At 34.3% G+C, this 19,672-nt stretch overlaps 2 protein-coding genes across 2 annotated transcripts; both read left to right on the top strand.

Moving 5' to 3' along the window:
- The first annotated feature begins 235 nt into the window (after window positions 1-235).
- On the top strand, window positions 236-1,168 carry J11 (Chaperone DnaJ-domain superfamily protein). Its single transcript, XM_007046627.3, has one exon. It carries the CDS (start codon window positions 278-280, stop codon window positions 770-772), a length of 495 nt encoding a protein of 164 aa, XP_007046689.3. The 5' UTR covers window positions 236-277; the 3' UTR covers window positions 773-1,168.
- A 15,006-nt stretch (window positions 1,169-16,174) lies between these two features.
- On the top strand, window positions 16,175-18,838 carry ARO2 (armadillo repeat only 2). The gene has a single exon (XM_018114031.2). It carries the CDS (start codon window positions 16,578-16,580, stop codon window positions 18,528-18,530), a length of 1,953 nt encoding a protein of 650 aa, XP_017969520.2. The 5' UTR covers window positions 16,175-16,577; the 3' UTR covers window positions 18,531-18,838.
- Window positions 18,839-19,672: the final 834 nt, after the last annotated feature.

Genomic DNA, 19,672 nt, shown 5'->3' with positions numbered 1-19,672 from the left:
TAAAAAAAAACATTTATATAACTAAGCAGCTATTAAACCAAGGAAGAAAAAAAATAAAATAAAGCTCAAAAACTCAAGTTGCAGAGCTCACTCGCTGAGTTACAAGCCAAACTCGTCCACCACGAATTGGATAAGAACTAATTCGGCTATTACTCAATTAACCATGGTTAAAAGGCAATAAATTAAAAATTAATAGTTTCCTTAAGTTTTTTCTGCCTATATATCATCCCCCTAACCCACCAATTGTTTCTCGAAACTCGATAACCGAATTGGTACCATGCTCTTTTCTCTTCCCCTCTCGACCTCTCCCTCCGTTTTTCCAATTTCTCCTCCGTCATCTTCCCGCGCCAGATTCCAAGCACCTATCGTTGCCGCAGCCACCACCACCACCGCTGGAAACGCGACCAACACTTACACTTCGAATCAAGAGAAAGGTTCGACGAGCGGTTACCTGAGTCGTCCAGGAATGGCAGCGTGCTCGTCGCTGTACGAGGTGCTAGGGATTTCTGTCGGTGCTTCGAACCAGGAAATCAAGGCGGCGTACCGCCGATTGGCGAGAGTTTGTCATCCGGACGTGGCGGCAATCGATCGGAAAGATTCATCGGCTGACGAGTTCATGAAGATCCACGCGGCTTACAGTACCTTATCGGACCCCGAGAAACGAGCCGTTTATGATAGTAAGCTTAACTGGAGACGCCAACGGCCGTTGACTTCCGCTTCTAGGTTTTCCGGATACAGGGGGAGGAGTTGGGAGACCGATCAGTGCTGGTAAACGAGTCGACTCTTTCCGAATCACGCTACCTAGTCGGAAGCTGAACTCGACGGTTTTTAATTTCCATAATCTGTACAGCAAAAAGAAAACTGATTCACTAACGGAAAAGAAAACGACCGGAGAGTAGCTGGAGAAATCAGCGGCGTTGATTGTGCCACGTAAGAGCTCCGCTCTTTTTTTTTCCGCCTTGTTGCGGTTAGCCGATGCACAAAAGGCCAACTCTGAGAAAATATGAATTCCCTTGTACTTTTACAGTTTACCATAATCACAATTACAAAAGAATATTAGCTATGTAACTACTTAATCATGTGATGAAAGTCTTTTCATTTTGAGTTGTAAATGAAAAATCTATGGAAAATTGGGAAAAAAAATTTCATAGCAAAAACTTTTAAAATATGTTGTTGTTATGGCAATTTTTAGTAATTTCCTTTTTTGTTAATATTCCATTTTATTAACATTTTTATTTTTGTTATAATAAAAAAAAATATTAATTATACGAAACCTTCACTAATTAAGATTATGCCGGATGAAATTAGTGAAGTTAAAAACAAAATTTCTCTTTAATTATCATATTATGTGAGAAAATTATGCTAATCATGAAAAAGTTTTAAGTTCGAAGGGTCTCAATGAATAATTTAATTAATGTTAAAAAAATAAATAAATGGATAACAAAAGTATGCAAATGGAACCATTTCACATCACTTTTCCAGTATTAAGGGAACATTCTTTGTAGTAACTTTTGATAAGGAAACCAGAAAAGTCTTTATTATCGGGGAGCCTTTTTTTTTATCTATAAGAAAATTACCTAATTCAAGGAATCAAACGTAGACTTTCATGACCAAATTTGTCTTATTGTTACCTCTCAATTAATTTTCAATAAAATCATTTACTATTAGAAAAACATATAATTAATTTTTTATTAATGAATTAAGACTTTGATTATGAATAGGATAGTAATCATATGTTTAACAAGCAGGTAACATTATTTTTGAAAGGGGTGCCTAACATGTCATAAAAGATAACTGAGATTGAGTAATTTCTGTTTCAAAATTTATTATTTATTTGAATCATTTGAGCATTTGATTTATTGATTAGTATATAATTTTTTATTTAAAAAATAAGATTCGAATTTCTGTTCTTCAACTAAAAAAAATGAGGATAAACATGATAACTGTCTCTTAGAAGATAATATACAGTCCCTATTGAGTTCATGCAAGAAGTCAATTGCAGGCGCAAAGAAAAAAAAAGAGAGAGAAAGCTTTTCACTCTTGAATTTGTATGGGGATGGAAAACGACGAGCCAAAAGGGACCATCACCTTGGAAAAAAAGCAAACCCAACTATTTCCATACAAAGTGTAATGGGTTTGCGTGTCTGACATGGAAGAATAATTTTGTTGCTTGATTTATGGTCTAGAACCTTTTGTTTTGATTCATATGCCAGTTAATTTTGACAAGCAATTGGACCCTGAATCACACTCAAACTGACCAATTCTTATCATCCTTTGCTTCTTTCTGTGGATTTGATTAGTTTTTTTTTTTATTTTTTTGGAGAAAATGAGGGAATCTGGACAAATTCTGAGAGCTGAAATGTCAAGGAAAGGTTCCCAGAGTTTCTATTCTGTCAAAGTTCTTGTATATAATATTTTTTTGTAATTAAAAGGAAAAGAATTCGAATTTTATTTTTTATATAAAAAATAATATATTAATCAATAAATCAAATGTTCTAATTCATGTTATTTACAATTTAACTACTATATTTGTCTTCTATTGGAAAGAGAAGAGTCAACAAATTAGTTTCTTTTTTCTCCAATTAAATACTACTGCAGTGAATGAATGAGATTTGATTTTTCACCATTACGGGGGTCCTTCGATTCAAATTCCCTATTGTCACTAGTAAATTCTAATCGAAAGAGTGACATCCTGTAACAATCCGTGCTCAAACTTTCAAACATACCAATCAAGGGATGGTCGAGAGAGAGAGAGAGACAGAGACAGAGTCCGCTGCTCCAAGTAAACAGAAGGAAAATCCTATACAAAGTTCGCCTTTTGTCAGATTAAAGCAAGACAAACAAAAGTCCATCCATGCTTGTTTTGTGATCGTGACAACTTGCTGTCAAGCTAGCCTGGAAGGACTGCATCCAAACCCTGGAATTACAATCTGATCAAAGGGAGATAATCATGTTGATCTCAATTCTCACACAAATTTTGAAAGGGTCAAGATTGTTGAAATTTTGGGCAATGGGTTGGCTTCTTTTGCCGACGGTTGCTTGAAGCTGACCAATTGAAGTTCGTAAACCTCACCCTTTTTGTATGAATGACATTAAATGAGTAAAGATTTTGTCATCCCAAGTTTCTCAATACCTAATTCCCATGATTCAAATAGTTCTTAGGTTGAAATTTTTACCCTTCATGCCTTGCAGAAGCAGTATCTTCAGTCCACAGGGAACACTTCCTACATCGCTTTGAACAGTTAACTGACTCTATACCTGTTACAAAGGAGGGAATTATTTCTCAATAAAACTAAATAACTTAATAAAAATGAAAGGTGACAAATCCATCGTAATCCTCATGCGACCAATTTTCTAGTAATGTGATATTGCTTTCCAAAAAAAAAAGAAGAAGCTTAAATCATTTTCATATAATTAAGATGTAAAAGGCTACCTGTTTGATAGAAAACTTAATCCAACTGTCCACCACGACTGCTTCCTCAACCAGAAAAATTAAGAAAGTTTTTAAGTGGTTTTGCTATTTAAAATATATATTGATTTTTCAATTGGTGGTTAAATTTTACATTTTGTATAAATATAAATTAAATTTTGGTGGTATAAGTTCTTGGCTGAGTGGCTGCCCCCAACTCATCTAGAAGCATTGCTACCATTTGACTTATCACTTAATTATATGATTAGATTCTTCATCATCTTGATTATTCTTTTATTTAATGTTTGGGTAATTTTTTTTTGTTTTGTTTCTTTAAATATATATGTAGGTTTGCATGCGTACAATCTTTAATTACAAATTATTTGTTAGTAGGTTTTTTTTTTGTGATAATTACTAAAAGATAATACTTAAAAAAACTCTTAAAATATTCATGAAAATTCAAATAAATTTTTATTCTTTTGTTGTGCTCAAATAAGTTCTTATATTTCTATTTTAAGTCAAATAAGTCTTTATAATTAATAATAGATTAATTATTATTAATCAAAATATTATTTGTCATTTAATACTTATAGGTCACTAACGTGGAGTTGACTTGAATGATGAAAAATACTACATGATCATGTCATTATTTACATTAACATATAATATTATTATTAATTATAATATATCAATATATTACGTCATAATCAATTATGCCATATTATCATGTCATGTAAATATCACATGTTATAAGAATTTATTTGATTCGAAATAAAAATATAAATATTTGATTAAATATAATAAAAAAATAAATTTCTTTTAAAATAATTTAAATATTTTTTAAATATTATACTAATTAACAATTATATCGCAACATTGATTATAAGATCATTAAATGATTGAACCAAAAACTTTTGGTGCCTAAAATTTGACTTAACCCAATTCTCTCTAATTAATGTCCATGTTACGTGGAGGCCACCATCCTAATCCTTCCATGAAAGCTTTCATGATCAAAGGTAATGGTTGTGGACCGAAACCCTTGATTGTGATGGGAGACGAATTGCTATTCCTTCGTGGAATATTCTTCCTACTAAGGACAGTGACTATTCATCAAAACCTTCTAGACGTTTTAAGATAACATATACTCTTATATTAAGTATAAATTTAATTAATCATCATAGACTTTAATCGAAAAATGTTAACCAACATTTTTATACTAATTAATCATATAATTATTATTCTTTTATTGTTCATATACAAATATGTCTTGCTCAATTATTGGTTTGTCTCTGACAATCATAAATTGTTTTTATTATTATTTTTCTTAGAGTTGTTAGATACCGATTCATAGATATACTTTAAATATATTATTTATTTATTTTTTGTAGTTGAAAATGATAGAGTTATTAAATAAGGTATGATATCTAAAAAAAACTTTAAATTATTTATAAAAATTTAAATAAATTTTTATTTTTTATTACGTTTAATTAAGTACTTATATTTTTATTTTGAGTCAAATTACTTGATTCATCGTCTTCAGTCAAAATGTCACTTATTATTCTATATCACATAGTGTCGATATAACATGTTAATATATCATAATAGATAATAACATAGTATGTTGATGTAGTATGATGACACATATATATACATGACATTTTTACCATTTACATCAACATCAATTCAGTATCACATGAGTATTAAGAATAAACATATATTAAATTAGATAGATTACTGTCTTGATTTGATAGTGGAATTGATTTAAAATTTAATATAATTTAAATACAGAATATTACTATCTATTGAGCAATTATTTGATATAGTTTATTGAATTTATAATTCGATTTTTCGTATTAATTAATTAGTGTTTTACCCTCCATTTATTTTGTTTAATTCAGATTTTGTAATCTACGAAATGGATAAACTTTAGGTTCAACTTGCGGAAAAAAATTTTAAGATTTTTTAATAAAAAAAAGGAGATGATTTTTCCATATGAATTGTGCAGATTGAGATGGACCTATTAATTCTTATTAAAAAGTTTATAATCTTTATATATATATAAAAATCCTGAAGTCTTAATATCAAAATTAAATTATAAACACCCATATTGCGTAAACAAACCCTCATTTTTCGAGTTCATGGCAGGCATGAAAGTGCTTTGTGCTATCATCTTAATTAATTAGATTTGATAATAACTAATTAAAAGTGAGTGCGCACATGATCTATAAACAATTGTTTGTTTGTACTCCGATTCAAGCTGGGCGGCAGGAGAGAAAGAGACAGCTTCCTCCCAAGCATCTACATTCTAGATTCTAGCTTCTAGAACATGGGGTTGTGAGAATAATTAAGCTATGAATAATGGGCCTAATGATTGATCCAGGGGAGCTTTCTTCTTCAACTGAGAAGTGTACCTAAATGGAAAGCCGTTAAAATCCTTGCTCCAAGGTGTTCTGAGCAGTAGCATCGGATAGATGTAGAGGATGCCATGCCAGAAATCAACCGTGGAGCTTAAGTTCAAAGAAGAATGACCCACAGCTAGCTTTGAACCAAGGATGGTGGTACATCGCAAAGCCCTGTCAAAAACATTGATGTGCTGGCCTAGGGACTTGGCTGCTGCATTATTGCTGCATCAGTATCCATTATTGCATAGTAGCGCTAGCAAGTGAATGGCTGCTTCCCAAAAAGGATTCGTACTCTGTTTTCAGTTCTTTCTATAGTTCGAAGTTGGAACTCAAAGACTGGAGTTTGAACAAAATATAAAACAAGCATGGAGGCTTTAAAATCTAAGCAGATGGGATCTGATTTGTGGGTTTTGACTCTGCTTCCATAAACTCATTCTTAAATGCAACCCATCATGGCAACGGTGCATGAAAAAGTATGGTTTGTGAATGGAATTTGAGTTTTACTGAGCTGAGGTGGGTCTTTGCACCTTTAGCTGAGAAGTAGGCATAAATGGCAGCCATGGTCCTTGGAGATTATACATCTCGCTTAGAAGTTGGAATCCGTAAAGCTTGAAATCGAATTCCACTTTGATTAAGCTAGGTAAAGGGTAAGAGGCCAGTTGTGATAATCTTTCTCCGATGAATTTTCATGTTCTTTCCTTTTCCCTCAATTTTGAAGAGTACAATTATTGTAGTGTGCTCTTAACTCCTCGTTAATACGAGCAACATGATACATGTGGCTGTCAGGAAACACCATCCCAGGAATCATTGGACAGTCAGATGGGAGCTGGCCCAAGTATGTAAAGCAGAGTCGGCCTTCAGTTAATCAGGAACCATGACCCACATGTGTTTAGCCCAACAATGGTGACATATCGAAACGCCATGTCATTGCTTAGTTGCTTAGGGACCTGGCTAGCTGCTGCAATGGAATCAGCTGACATTTGCGGATCGGCAAGTCGTAAATGCAAGTCACTTCCTTCATTTTTCAGCATCCCCTTTTTTCTTTTACTAATTAATTAAGCGAGGGAGGGGTTCGGAATTTTGATTTTCCTTTTTGAAACTTGAAAGTAGAGTATCATACTGACAATAAGTTTTATCTTAAAAGTAAATCTTCAAACGTGTTAAAATGGATCTTGAATCCTTTTTCCTACTCCATGGAGATTAAAGAATTTTGCATTGCATATCGAGAAAGCTGGAAAATCGAACACATTCCTGAAACAGCGAACGATTTCGCCCATGATCTTGTCAAACCTGACATTAATCAATACAGGATACCCGTTGGTTACTAAGTAAATTTCTGTGGTCTTTGTGGGATTTTTGTGAGATAAATCGGAGGGTCTCTTGATTTCTGGCTAAAAATCCACATGCACTTATCAAGGAATATTTAGGATGCTGAAAACAGTAAGGAATCTTTCTTTTTTGGCCCTACAAAAGTAAAATCAATGTCCATGTCAGTAGGTCAATATGAAAAAGAAAACGGTCAGGTAAAGAGAAAGAGCAGAGAAGGATGAATCCTTCCAGGATGTAGAATAGCCAGGTTATTTTTCATGTCAGAGAGATGACCATATAGGTGTATAGATTCATCGAAGAAGAAAGCAATATGGAATTGTCACCTTGATGCTGATTCCATTTCCATGTCGTCGGTCACATTCATGTTCTAATAAGAAATCAAAACCCCAGCATCAGAATCCGTACTTAATTAACTCTCTTTAGTCTCAAGAATCATACTCTATCACACTTCTTGCAGTCGGTGGCATGGGTCTAAATCCTCATTTTACACATGCAAATTTCTTAACCTTCTGTTCCTTTTTTGTTTCTCTTGTCCATGTAGTTTTACCCTCAGATTCTGAGCTTCCACCTGATGCAACTGGGTCAAGAAAATTCCAGCACCTATAAAGACCTGAAAGCGGTTCAGATTCAACTAAGTGCATGTCCCTTTCGTTTGTCAATTTCAAGCTCTAGTATGGATTTTAAAACTTCCAGGAAAGAAATGCATATATGTATTACCCTGGAAACCTCCAAAAAACAATTGCAGTTGTGGGCTTGGCTGTTAGCAGAAAAGCTTGGAGTATGGGCCCCTAATGAGTAATATATATCTTGCCAAAGGAATCAGAAGCAAAGATAGCCTATATCTCTGACGTGATCTGTCCCTCTATGTATCCACGATTCCATGCACACAATTGCATGGTGTGAATAGAGTAAGAGGGAATAGTCGAAAAGAAAAGAAAGTGTCTACTTTAACTGGAAAATGTTTCTAATTTTAATGCATCCAATTCATTTCTTTTGTCCTGCCTACTGGCTGTCATCGGGCGAGATGGATTTCGCACTTCCACAGGTCACAGGGCGAAAAGGTTGAAACAGAGAACCGACACAGTAGACATGTAAGGAAATGTTTGTCCCCAGTGTATGTTTCTATTAGCAAATTTAACATGCATGAAAGTATTGGAAATCAGCTGCATCTCTGTTAGCACAATGTTGAAATTGGCTGGGAAAAAAAAGTACTCTCGTTAGTTATTTCTCTCTCTCTCTCTCTCTCTCTCTCCCTCTTTTTTCCCTGAAATATAATAGAGGTCAATTTCTCATGATCCACACATTTGCATTATGGAATTGGTGTACTCTTCCAGGAGTGGCGGACAGCTTCTTTGTGCTTCAATTACTTAAAATGAAATGGTGAAAAGGAGAGTACCGGCCAGGGCTTAAATCCATGAAAAACACGAGTAGCTAGCTAGCTAGTTAATGAGTGAAGATCAGATGGTGTGAACAAAGAAAATTTGTAAAGTAACCAACCCTTCACTGCTCGAGATGGAAAATGACAGATAAGTAACACTTTGATCATATGGGTGCATGTGCATTCTTTATACTTTATTGGACTTACAAACCTTGGTCCTACTAATGATTATGCAGCCAAGTTTAGTACTACTTTCTTTACAATGGGAGAAAAGGTGACTCCTACTTGTTTAAATCTGCCAAAAGATTGACAGAATGTCATTTGAAACTCTCATGTTTATTTTGAAAGTTTTTCAAGATGGATGTTTTGCATGTCTCAGTTCATAAGAATGGCAAACATAGCTTGAAAGACAATGAGATCTAAGAGGCAAAACCATAGCTTTTGGCTCTTTATTACCATATATTCTAGCCTGTTTTAAGCAATTTTCTTTGATTTTTTTTTTCTGTTTTGCTTTAGATAATTGAGAATTTTGTTCATCCAAAATGATTTTATTAAGTCCACCTATGTAGAACTTTGAGTGGTTGGAATACAGATGGCTGGACATCTCACTGACACCACAAATCTCTCAAGTATAGTTTCAGATACAACAAGAAGAGACCTTCCAACCTCTGAGAGTTGTTTTGTTTTAGGAGATAAAACACAGAAACTAGAGAGTTCTACCCTTTATTTTTGTGGTCCATTCTGAAAAAAATGGAAATTAAGGGGGGCTATGCCTACAAACCATTTTGAGTATTTGACATATACCCAGTTTCCATGATGAGCAAAAAAACTGATGTTATCTTGTTGCGTGTACATATAAATCCTTATAACTTGTTTGATTGCTTCTTCATTGGTGTTTTTAGGACCATAGGATTGACCCAAGACAATTAGCACGCAAGGACAAGGCAGCTTCATGGAAACAGCAAAAAAATTTACTGAAAAGGTCTGTAGTTAGGCTGTAACCTTCATGCCTGCAAAAGATATGCAGTGTTTCAATAAAGGATGCTTGGCAGCTTGGGGGATGGGACAAATCTCCTAGACCCCAGGGCTTCATGTATGTAGGCAATGCAGCTTATTCAAGTTGTCTTGTTAATGAACCTTCAAGAAATTTATCTAACTTGTTTTAGAGGGTAAAGCTCTGGTGAAGAAAAGGTTTATTCAACTCGCTTTTATGCATACATGTGTTTCACAGATGATAATGACGTGATAATATGATACACTGATACTAAACTATGCTAATTATTCTGCTCATTTCAAAATTAAATTAAATTAAAAAAAATTAAGAGTATTTAATTTTTATCTTCTAATCAAATTATTTGAGACTTCAAAAAAATAAGACGTCGTAATATTTTTTTGTAAGATTATTTATTTAATTTTTGATAAATTTTACAAAGTGCAAGAAAATATGCAGTATCTCTTTTTCTTGTAGTATTGTCCATATTGCACTGTTATTTGCTCATCAATTAATGGAGTAAAAGGTTCACCAGCTATAAATCAGGTTCTTGTTTGGATTGCGACGTTTTCAGCAAGTACTTCAAATTCCATGTCTGGGGTTGCTTCCAGGAAAGACGTACGCTTAACAAGCTGCCAAACATGTGCAAACTTGCATCACTCACACCTCCAATATACTATACTGCCTGTATTTGATAGAAGTGCAACAAAAAAATATGTGAAGGAAAGAGGATGGTTGGATTATTGAACAAGGACTGTGGGCTGTGGGAGAGAGTTAATGTTTGGCATTTTAATTTGTCAGATTTCCCTCACCAGTTTCCTTCTGCTCTCAGCCATTTTTCTTTTCTTGCTTTCCTTCCTTTTTCCTACAAATTATTACACATTGCACAAGCCTTTCGATTGGTTGAAGAAAATTGGAGAGATACTCCTGAATGATCAGTTCCAATTTTGTTGAGACAAAGGAGAGAGCTGCCTGATGTAGCCAAATGCTATGGATCTTGTCTTTGCTCCTCTTGTTTTAGTTGATGTCTGCACATTGATTCCCCTGGATTCTACTGGTGACTGACAATTGCAGATACCAGAACCAAATCTGCATCATTATCCCATCCGAAATCCCTTGCAAAAAGGAACCCTAAGTTCATCAATTTCCCAATATTCTCTTTTCATGTCAGCTTTTGAAACTATATGTAAACAGATGCAAAAAGTTTCGAGTCGCAGTTTCGCCATTGTTTCCGCTTTTTCTTTCCTTCCTGGCTGCTGCCTTTTCTCGATTAAAAGATACTCTTTAAGCTAAAGAGACTTTAACTGGACCAAAATCAAGCATTTCCAAATGATGGGATTTGGATGTATTTGGCTCATTTCACGCACTCTCTCTCTCTCTCTCGTTCATAACCAAGAAGAAAGTTAGTGATATGATCACTTTTTCACTTTCTTTACTTCTCTTTCTTTGTTTTGCCTTGTTAAGGGTAATGATCCATTTACATAACAGACAAAAAAAAGGGTATACCATCAGAATTTCTTCAAGATGTAAATATAAACATAATAAAAATCTTCAAATTTTATGGTCTTTTCTTTAGGGGAATATAGATTAGAGTGGTAGATTTGATGCTTAAATCAGATTCAGACCTCTGACAGGCTACCACTAGGTAGGAACCATCCTTGGTCGTTTGTACTCGGGGGGATTAGCATCATTGTTTCTATCAGGAAAAGGCGCTTTCACGATTTAAGAGAGGATATGGGGTCCTCAAGGAATTGCTTGTGTGGATCTCCAGCCTGATGTAGCAACTCTGATTTGTCAGTAACGATGTATATTCTTACCACAGTTACGGCTTTTTCTGTTCCTTGATGTCGGGAATATGTGACAGTTAACCAGAGAAAAAGAAAACTTCAGTACGAGACCGGCATGGGAGTAGCATCAGATGATACAATTCAGCTTTGAGATCAACAAAAACATCAAATCCTGTGATGGGTAAAAGAGAAGAGAGAGGAGGAATTAAGTAGAAGAAAACTTGTGGGCAAAACAAAAATCAAAGTCGTTACAAGCTTGAAGAATTAGCGTAGCTTTAACATATCATAGCTCAATTGTCGATATCGACTGTGCAACGAAATTAACTTTTCTACTTTTGCCCACCAGTACTCTTTCAACTACACGTGCGATACATACCCTTCTTACTCCAATTTGTAGCTTTTTTTCTTCTTCTTCAAAATTAAAAAAAAAAATCTCTGGGTCATGTTAATTTCAACTCCATACTTTTTTCTTAGAGATAAGATAGCTATCATTGAGTTATTTTCTTGATCAACTGCACAGAATTTGAATCATTTCCTGGTCATTTGGTATCATTTCAGAAACGTTATCAGTCACCTTCAAGGGCGCTTGATCTTGGAAAACGCTCTGAGCTTTGAAGAAGTGTAAAGCTAACATATATGTATATATAAGCAGCTTCTTTAAGAAACTCCAACAAGCGTAAACTTGACCATCTTTATGTTGGTTTCAGAAAGGAAGAAGCCCGAATTCTATAACAAGTTTTCCACTTTCCACAGCCTTGGGTTCAAGAAATAAAAGGATGGAGCTCCGCTGTTTCTGTTGATCGAATGCTTTGTCAAGCTATCTTCTTGATGAAGAAGAAGCTTATGAATAAACTCATTGGAAGAGTCCTGCATGCCAATAAGCATATGATTTTAATATTGCCCTGCATGCTGCAAACAAAAAGGTGTTCTTGTTGGTAATTAAGTAACCCTTTTTTGCCTCTCTTACAAATCAAAATAAATAAATATCAATCAAATTTTGATATTAATTTCCTCCTAAATTAGATATATATATCAAAAAAGGGTGAACAAGCATTGGTATTTCCTGAACATGACCTAAAAGGAAGTGCTTTTGTTGCCTTTTATTAGGGAAAATGAAATGATTATTTTTTAGGAAAAAATGGCCATGTAAGCCCTCTCTGTCTGGGAATCAATGGCAATAATTTGGCTAACGTTTGAAGAAAACCTAATAATTTTGTTTGGCAAAGACACAAAAAATATATTTTTTTTTATTCGGAAACTCTTTGTTAAATTATTAAACTCAACGAATTTTGAAAACCCAAATTATAAAATTCTCTTATTGAGATCATAGCCTAATTAAAATATTAATTTCTCTTTGAATTCTTCTAAGAATTTTTAATTAGTTTCCCTAAGCTTGACACCTCACAACAATTTTCAACACGGTTTAATAAAATTGAAAGAAATCTTCTAAAATAATATATATATATATTAATTATAAAATTTAATCGAAATCTTCAAAGAAAAAGTATATACATATTCCAAAAATTTGTTTACATGATTTACATATGTGCATGTGCGTTGTCCTATATTAACAAGGAATTTTTTTCATTCAACTGGTTTGAAAAATACCAATCCAATTATATGAAAAACAAATTATATTTCTTTAAAATTAATAAAAAATAAAATAAAATGAAGAAAAATATTCCTCAACCATGTAAATGGAATAGATGGAAAGCATGTCAGGCAGAAAACATGCAGACCACTACAAGAAAAACGAATTTATTGGTCTCAATCCTCAACATTTATGTAATATTTATTTGTCCTCTTACAAAATAAATGAATTCATCTCTCAAAAAATATTTTCGGAAATTGCACCTATTAATTATCAAATTTAGTACTCGCTTTGGGAAGAATAATAAACATACTTCTCTTCTTTGATTTTTTTTTTCAAAAATAAAATTCTGAGTATAATATCACGTTAATTAAAACTTATTTATTAGTTTATTTCATGTGATGCTAATGTGACAAAATGATACAATCACGTGATAATTTCACGCTTTTTACGTCAAATTATATGTGACAAAAAATGACAAAAAATATTTTAATTAATAAATTAATCAATTGTTAATTATAAAGATTTATTTAATCTAAAATAAAAGTTCAAAAACTAACTTTGGTTACTGTTAATTTAATTAGAGTTGGTTAATGGAAAACATATAATATTAAGAATCAAAAAGCTGAAATTACATTTTCTTTGTTCATTACTTAAAGAATTAAATTGTGAAAAGCATATATCATCAAGTACTGAAAACGATTTTGGCTTTTTTAGTGCAATTATATGATGAAAAACAATTACACCTATAAACTATAAAGGAATACCTAAAACCAGACTCTAAAAACCCTAATTAGTCACTGAGGTTATATTTTTTTTCTCATCTTTTTCGTCCTTTTGCTCCATTCTTCAGTACAATCAATGAAAGTAATCTCATATCCAAATCAAAAGGTCCATCCACTCCACTAATTATATGGGAGAAGGCTTTTGTTTCATATATAGAATTGGAATGAGCTTGATGATTTAGGATTAAAGAGTTTGAAAGATTAGGGCATCAATCTAGAAAAGTAAAAGTTTGAAAGAAGATTCGGAGAAATGGGGATATCCATAAAATATAAATGCAAAAGCTTCCAAAACCATTGATTGGCATGAAATGATGTACAAACCCAATTTTATCCTTTCCTGTTCTCTTTAGTTCAACTAATTATCTTTGGGGTTTAGGTGTTCTATCAAAGTGATTAGGGATTGGGCAATATGCATGTGATTGAGTGCAACAACAACTTTTACTTTAAAAACCCAAAGCAAGTTTTGGGTTAGATTTTTTATGTAATTAATAGTTCATTAAAATATCATGTGCCATGTTATAACAATGGGAAAAATGACATTGTTGTCATCTTTTTAAGCCTTTAACCTTACAATCTCATTTTCTCCACTTTAATATATTGAATGTATTTTCTTTTTCTATATTTTAAAAATATTTTCAGAGAAGTTAATTATTGTGCTGACTCACTTGAAAAATTAGCGAGAACGTGTGAGGTAACTGTGAATCTAGTGTTTTCCTATTGGTTAATTTGTATTTTGTTAAAATCAAAATTGAAGTTCTAATTTCAAACTTAAAACATAAATATTTAACTCAATAATAATTATGTATATATTTTAAACATAATATTTAAAAAAATTCAAATAAATTCTTATTCTTATATTACATTATTCAATAAAGTTTTTATATTTATATTATTATATCATATCAACATGTCATGTCATCATTTATAATAAGATAAAAATATCCCCACCCCTAACTTGTAGACATAATTTCACTTAATATTAGAAATGGACAATTCATCTCAAAAGTGTAAACACCGTTAACAGAAAATATGAAAAAAACTAAAATAACCTTTCTTCTTTGTTAATTTTAAAAATTATTATTATATAATTTTTTTTGAAAAAAAAAATTAATGGAGGTGGTCCCCTCTCCCAGGAGCACTGATTTTTTTTTGTAAAAAAAATATTATAGTAATTTTTAAATTAATAAAAAGTAAAATTATCTTTTTAATATTATAACGTCATCAAACTAACAAAAATATTAAACTTAACAATTTTGAATATGACACGTTAACACGACACGAGAAGACATGGGTTAAACAGGTTTTGAGTTTAGTATTAATGTGTTTCGTGTCTAATCATGTTAGACACGTTAAGATACGAAAATTTTCATATCTTAATGTGTATGACACGACAAACACGTTTAAAATACGTTTAAACACGTTTACTTAATCGTGTTATCATGTTTAATGGTGTTATCGTGTTTAAACGTGTATACGTGACACATTTATTAACCTATTAAAAATTAATAGTTAAAAACTATTTTAACCTTATATAAATAATTTTAAATAATTATTTTAATAAGTTTTTTTAATTTTATATAGGGTATAATGTAATTATACATGCTTAATTTTAATTTTTAACTTTTAGTGATTATTTGATGTTATTATTATTTTGGTTTTATTATAATTATTTTTATAATTATAGATTTTAAATTTAAATGATAAAATTATATTTAATTATAAATATTTTTTAATCGTGTTAAACGTGTTAATCGTTTTAAACGTGTTATTAATCATGTCGTGTCATATATTAACACGTTTAATAAACGTGTTAATCGTATCGTGTTGTACGTGTATTAAACGTGTAAGTGTACGTGTTTCAAATTTAAGATACGAATGTTAAACGTATCGTGTTAGTGTTTAGCCTTAACGTGTTTCGTGTCTAATCGTGTCTGACACGTTTACGACACGTTAACACGAATTGCTAAGTCTAAAAAATACTAACAATTGGTTAATGGCTGGATTTATGTGTTCAGCGAAAGATATATTTTTAAAAAGAGTGCCCATTTCAAGAATTATTGAACTTGTTTAGAATTTCAATTAAAACTTAAGAATGTGAGTATTTTGTCTGTTATAATAACAAATTAATATGTTACATTAATACGACGTGATATAAAATAATAAATAATTTTTGATTAACAATAATTAATCAATAATCAGTGATAAGAATTTATTAACTTATAATAAAAATATAAAGATTTAATTGAATAAAATAAAAAAAAGTTTATTTAAAGTTTTTAAAATATTTGATGAGCTTTTTCAAATTTTTAATTGAAAAATCTAAGTTGGGATTCTTTTAATATTCATTCATGGGTAAGTGGGTACTTTTAAATCGATGATGAAATTGAAATCAAAATAAAAAACATAAAAGTGACAGCGGATTTTCTCTGTTAAAACTTCAACTTTGTCCCATCTTCTTTGCTTAGGAAAAACTTTATTTATATGTTTATTTAATTTATTTTCAGGAATCAACAACAAAGAAACAAGAGCAGGAGCAGCAAAGAGTGCTATAAAGAAGACTATGAAAACGCGTTTGACCTTGCAAAACTCGTCCACCATGAAAGTCTCTTCTCTTCTTTCATCAACCTTCTTCACGCGTCCACACCCTGCAACAAAGCCCGAAACAAAAGACACCCAACCCAACATCCCCGCAGCACCGTACAGAAGCAGCAGCAGCAATTAACTCCGCAAACATTTCCCCCTAATCAAACACCTTCAACTACCCCACTTCCTCCCTCCATCTCCTCCGCTCATCAAGCCTTTTACGAGACAAGAAACACCCACCAAGACCCATCAAAGATCAGCGCTTTCTCTTCAGTTTCATTGCTTTTTTTGATCTGATCAAGGTTTTCTGTTTTGGGTTGTGATGGCGGATATAGTGAAGCAAATCTTGGTGAAGCCGATTCAGTTAGCGGACCAGGTGACGAAAGCGGCGGATGAAGCAAGTTCGTTTAAGCAAGAGTGTGCGGAGCTTAAATCCAAGACGGAGAAACTCGCTGGCTTACTCCGACAAGCCGCGCGAGCGAGTTCCGACCTCTACGAACGTCCCACGCGCCGCATAATCGACGACACCGAGCAAGTCCTCGAAAGAGCCCTTAACTTGGTCCTCAAATGCCGCGCCAACGGCCTTATGAAGCGCGTGTTCACGATCATCCCAGCTGCCGCGTTCCGCAAAATGTCTGCTCAGCTCGAGAACTCAATTGGCGATGTCTCCTGGCTTCTCCGTGTATCAGCTTCTGCTGACGATCGCGACGATGAATACTTAGGCCTCCCTCCAATCGCTGCAAACGAGCCGATTCTATGCCTAATTTGGGAGCAAATCGCGATTCTTTTCACTGGTTCACCCGACGACCGGTCCGACGCGGCGGCTTCGCTTGTTTCGCTAGCCAGAGATAATGATCGGTACGGGAAACTAATTATAGAAGAAGGAGGGGTTGGGCCGCTATTGAAGTTAATCAAAGAAGGGAAAATAGAAGGTCAAGAAAACGCTGCCAGAGCTATTGGTCTTCTGGGACGGGACCCGGAAAGCATCGAGCAGATGATCCACGCCGGCGTTTGCACGGTGTTCGTGAAAATCCTGAAAGAAGGTCCGATGAAGGTTCAAGCTGTCACGGCGTGGGCGGTATCCGAGCTGGCAGCTAATTATCCAAAATGCCAAGATTTATTTGCCCAGCATAACATAATCCGACAACTCGTTAGCCATTTGGCGTTTGAAACGATTCAAGAGCACAGCAAATATGCAATTGCTAGTAACAAGGCAACATCGATCCACGCGGTTGTCATGGCGAGTAGCAATCATTCGAATGTGAGAAATGTTGTTGATGAAGAACATCAGACTCAGATTCCGCATCCGATGGGGAACCAAACTCCGAATCAGATGCACAATGTGGTTATTAGTACCATGGCGATGAAAGGAGGGGCGAAGCAGCCACAAAAGCCGAGTAATAATCATGTTAGGAGTAACAGTCAGGGCAACGTCAAGCAAATCCATCAAGTTTATTATCAACATCAGCAGAATGTTTCGATTTCCGGGGCGAATATCAAGGGAAGGGAATTGGAAGATCCTGCTACCAAGGCTTACATGAAGGCAATGGCAGCTAGAGCTTTATGGCATCTTGCAAAGGGGAATGCGCCTATTTGTCGGAGTATTACTGAGTCTAGAGCGTTGTTGTGTTTCGCGGTTTTGTTAGAAAAAGGAACCGATGACGTGCAGTTTAACTCGGCCATGGCATTGATGGAGATTACAGCTGTGGCAGAGCGGGATACTGATTTGAGAAGGTCTGCATTTAAGCCGAATTCGCATGCTTGCAAGCTTGTTGTCGATCAGCTGTTGAAGATCATTGAGAAAGCTGATTCGGAGCTCCTGATCCCTTGTATCAAGGCTATCGGTAATTTGGCAAGGACGTTCAGAGCGACGGAAACAAGGGTGATTGCCCCATTGGTTAAACTTCTTGACGAGAGGGAAGCTGATGTTTCTAAGGAGGCTGCAGTTGCACTTACCAATTTTGCTTGCACAGAAAACTATCTACACCTTGATCATTCTAAGGCAATCATTAGTGCAGGAGGTGCAAAACATTTGATTCAGCTGGTTTATTTTGGGGAACAAATTGTTCAACTCTCAGCACTAGTTCTCCTATGCTACATTGCCCTCCATGTACCGGATAGCGAAGAACTTGCCCAAGCTGAGGTGCTTACAGTGCTTGAATGGGCATCCAAGCAATCCTACATGACCCAGGATGAGACAATAGACACACTTCTGCAAGAGGCCAAAAGTAGATTGGAGCTGTATCAGTCTAGAGGTTCAAGGGGATTTCACTGATTCCATCGCCTCTCCAAATGTAATCTCTTTATTGAAAAAACAATTTCCCATCATTTTGCTTCCAAATTCATCATTCTATTGTGAGTGTACATACAGTTAGAGGTCTTCCATATATGATCATAAGTATTTTCAGTCATTTTGCAGAGTTTGCTGCCTGCTTCTTTTCTGTGTCCACACCAATGTTGCATCGCTGGTTGTAAGGCCAGAAAAGGAGTTTCCATGATGAGTTCATGAATATTTGTCGGGTCATATCATGTATTCCACATTTTTTTTGTTCATTTTGGAAATTCTGCCCTTGGGAATCACAATTGCTTGTTGGCCTATAAAATTAAATTTATTTATATTTTTCCAAAAAGGATACTGTTTGCATTATTGATACTGATTGATAGGCTGGTGACAACCTTGGTTGGAACAGCTCGAAAATGAGATAAGGTAGGGAAAAGTTGTCTTGAAAGATTGCTTCTTATCTGGAAGAAGAAAAAAGGGGGGAATTGTCATTGATTTGAAGGTGAACTGCTAATTGTCAAGCTACTGTTGACCTGAGATTTTTTTAGCCACCATGAAAGAACCATTCAACCTCAAACCTCAGAGACTTGGACTCTTTCAAACCGACTGGTCTGAACTGCTGCCTTTTGTTGTTCTTTCTGTCAGCTGATTCCATCGTCAAACGTCCAATAAACCTACCCTGCTACCCGCAGGAATTTGATTCTGCCATGTATTCTCCTAGGGCTGACTGCATCTAACTACCTTTTTAACAAGTGGCTCCGAGAAAAAAAATTAAGAATGAGTAACATGTGCTCACATGAGAAACGTCCATTTCTTTGCTCCCTCTGTTCCTATTTTATTCAAAAATACTCAATCCAGGTCCGCGACGTTGCCAATCCGGTTACGCTCTCTAAGAGCGGAAGACAATCGCTCAAAAACAGACCTTCCATTCTCTCTTCCATTTAAACAACAAAAATATTAAAATTTTAATAAAATAATAATCGCAAGTTAAACTGTTCATTAATAGGTTCATCACTGATCCATAGGTTGAAAGCAGCCTCACAAAGCCTTGGTCAAACTTGCCCTGTTCCAAAATATAAATTAAAAAATTCCCAAGTGGGGAAGGATCCATACTTGGCCTAATCCACCCACAAAAG

Source organism: Theobroma cacao, chromosome 1, assembly GCF_053813885.1.
Source record: "Theobroma cacao isolate CCN51 chromosome 1, ASM5381388v1, whole genome shotgun sequence".
NCBI classification, from domain to species: domain Eukaryota; kingdom Viridiplantae; phylum Streptophyta; class Magnoliopsida; order Malvales; family Malvaceae; genus Theobroma; species Theobroma cacao.
The sequence above is the reverse complement of the archived record's forward strand: the minus strand, read 5'-3'. Positions and strand labels throughout refer to the sequence as shown.

Bases quoted from the DNA above. Each gene is read 5' to 3' on its own strand.
- ARO2 (XM_018114031.2), top strand. From the start codon at position 16,578: ATGGCGGATATAGTGAAGCAAATCTTGGTGAAGCCGATTCAGTTAGCG.
- J11 (XM_007046627.3), top strand. From the start codon at position 278: ATGCTCTTTTCTCTTCCCCTCTCGACCTCTCCCTCCGTTTTTCCAATT.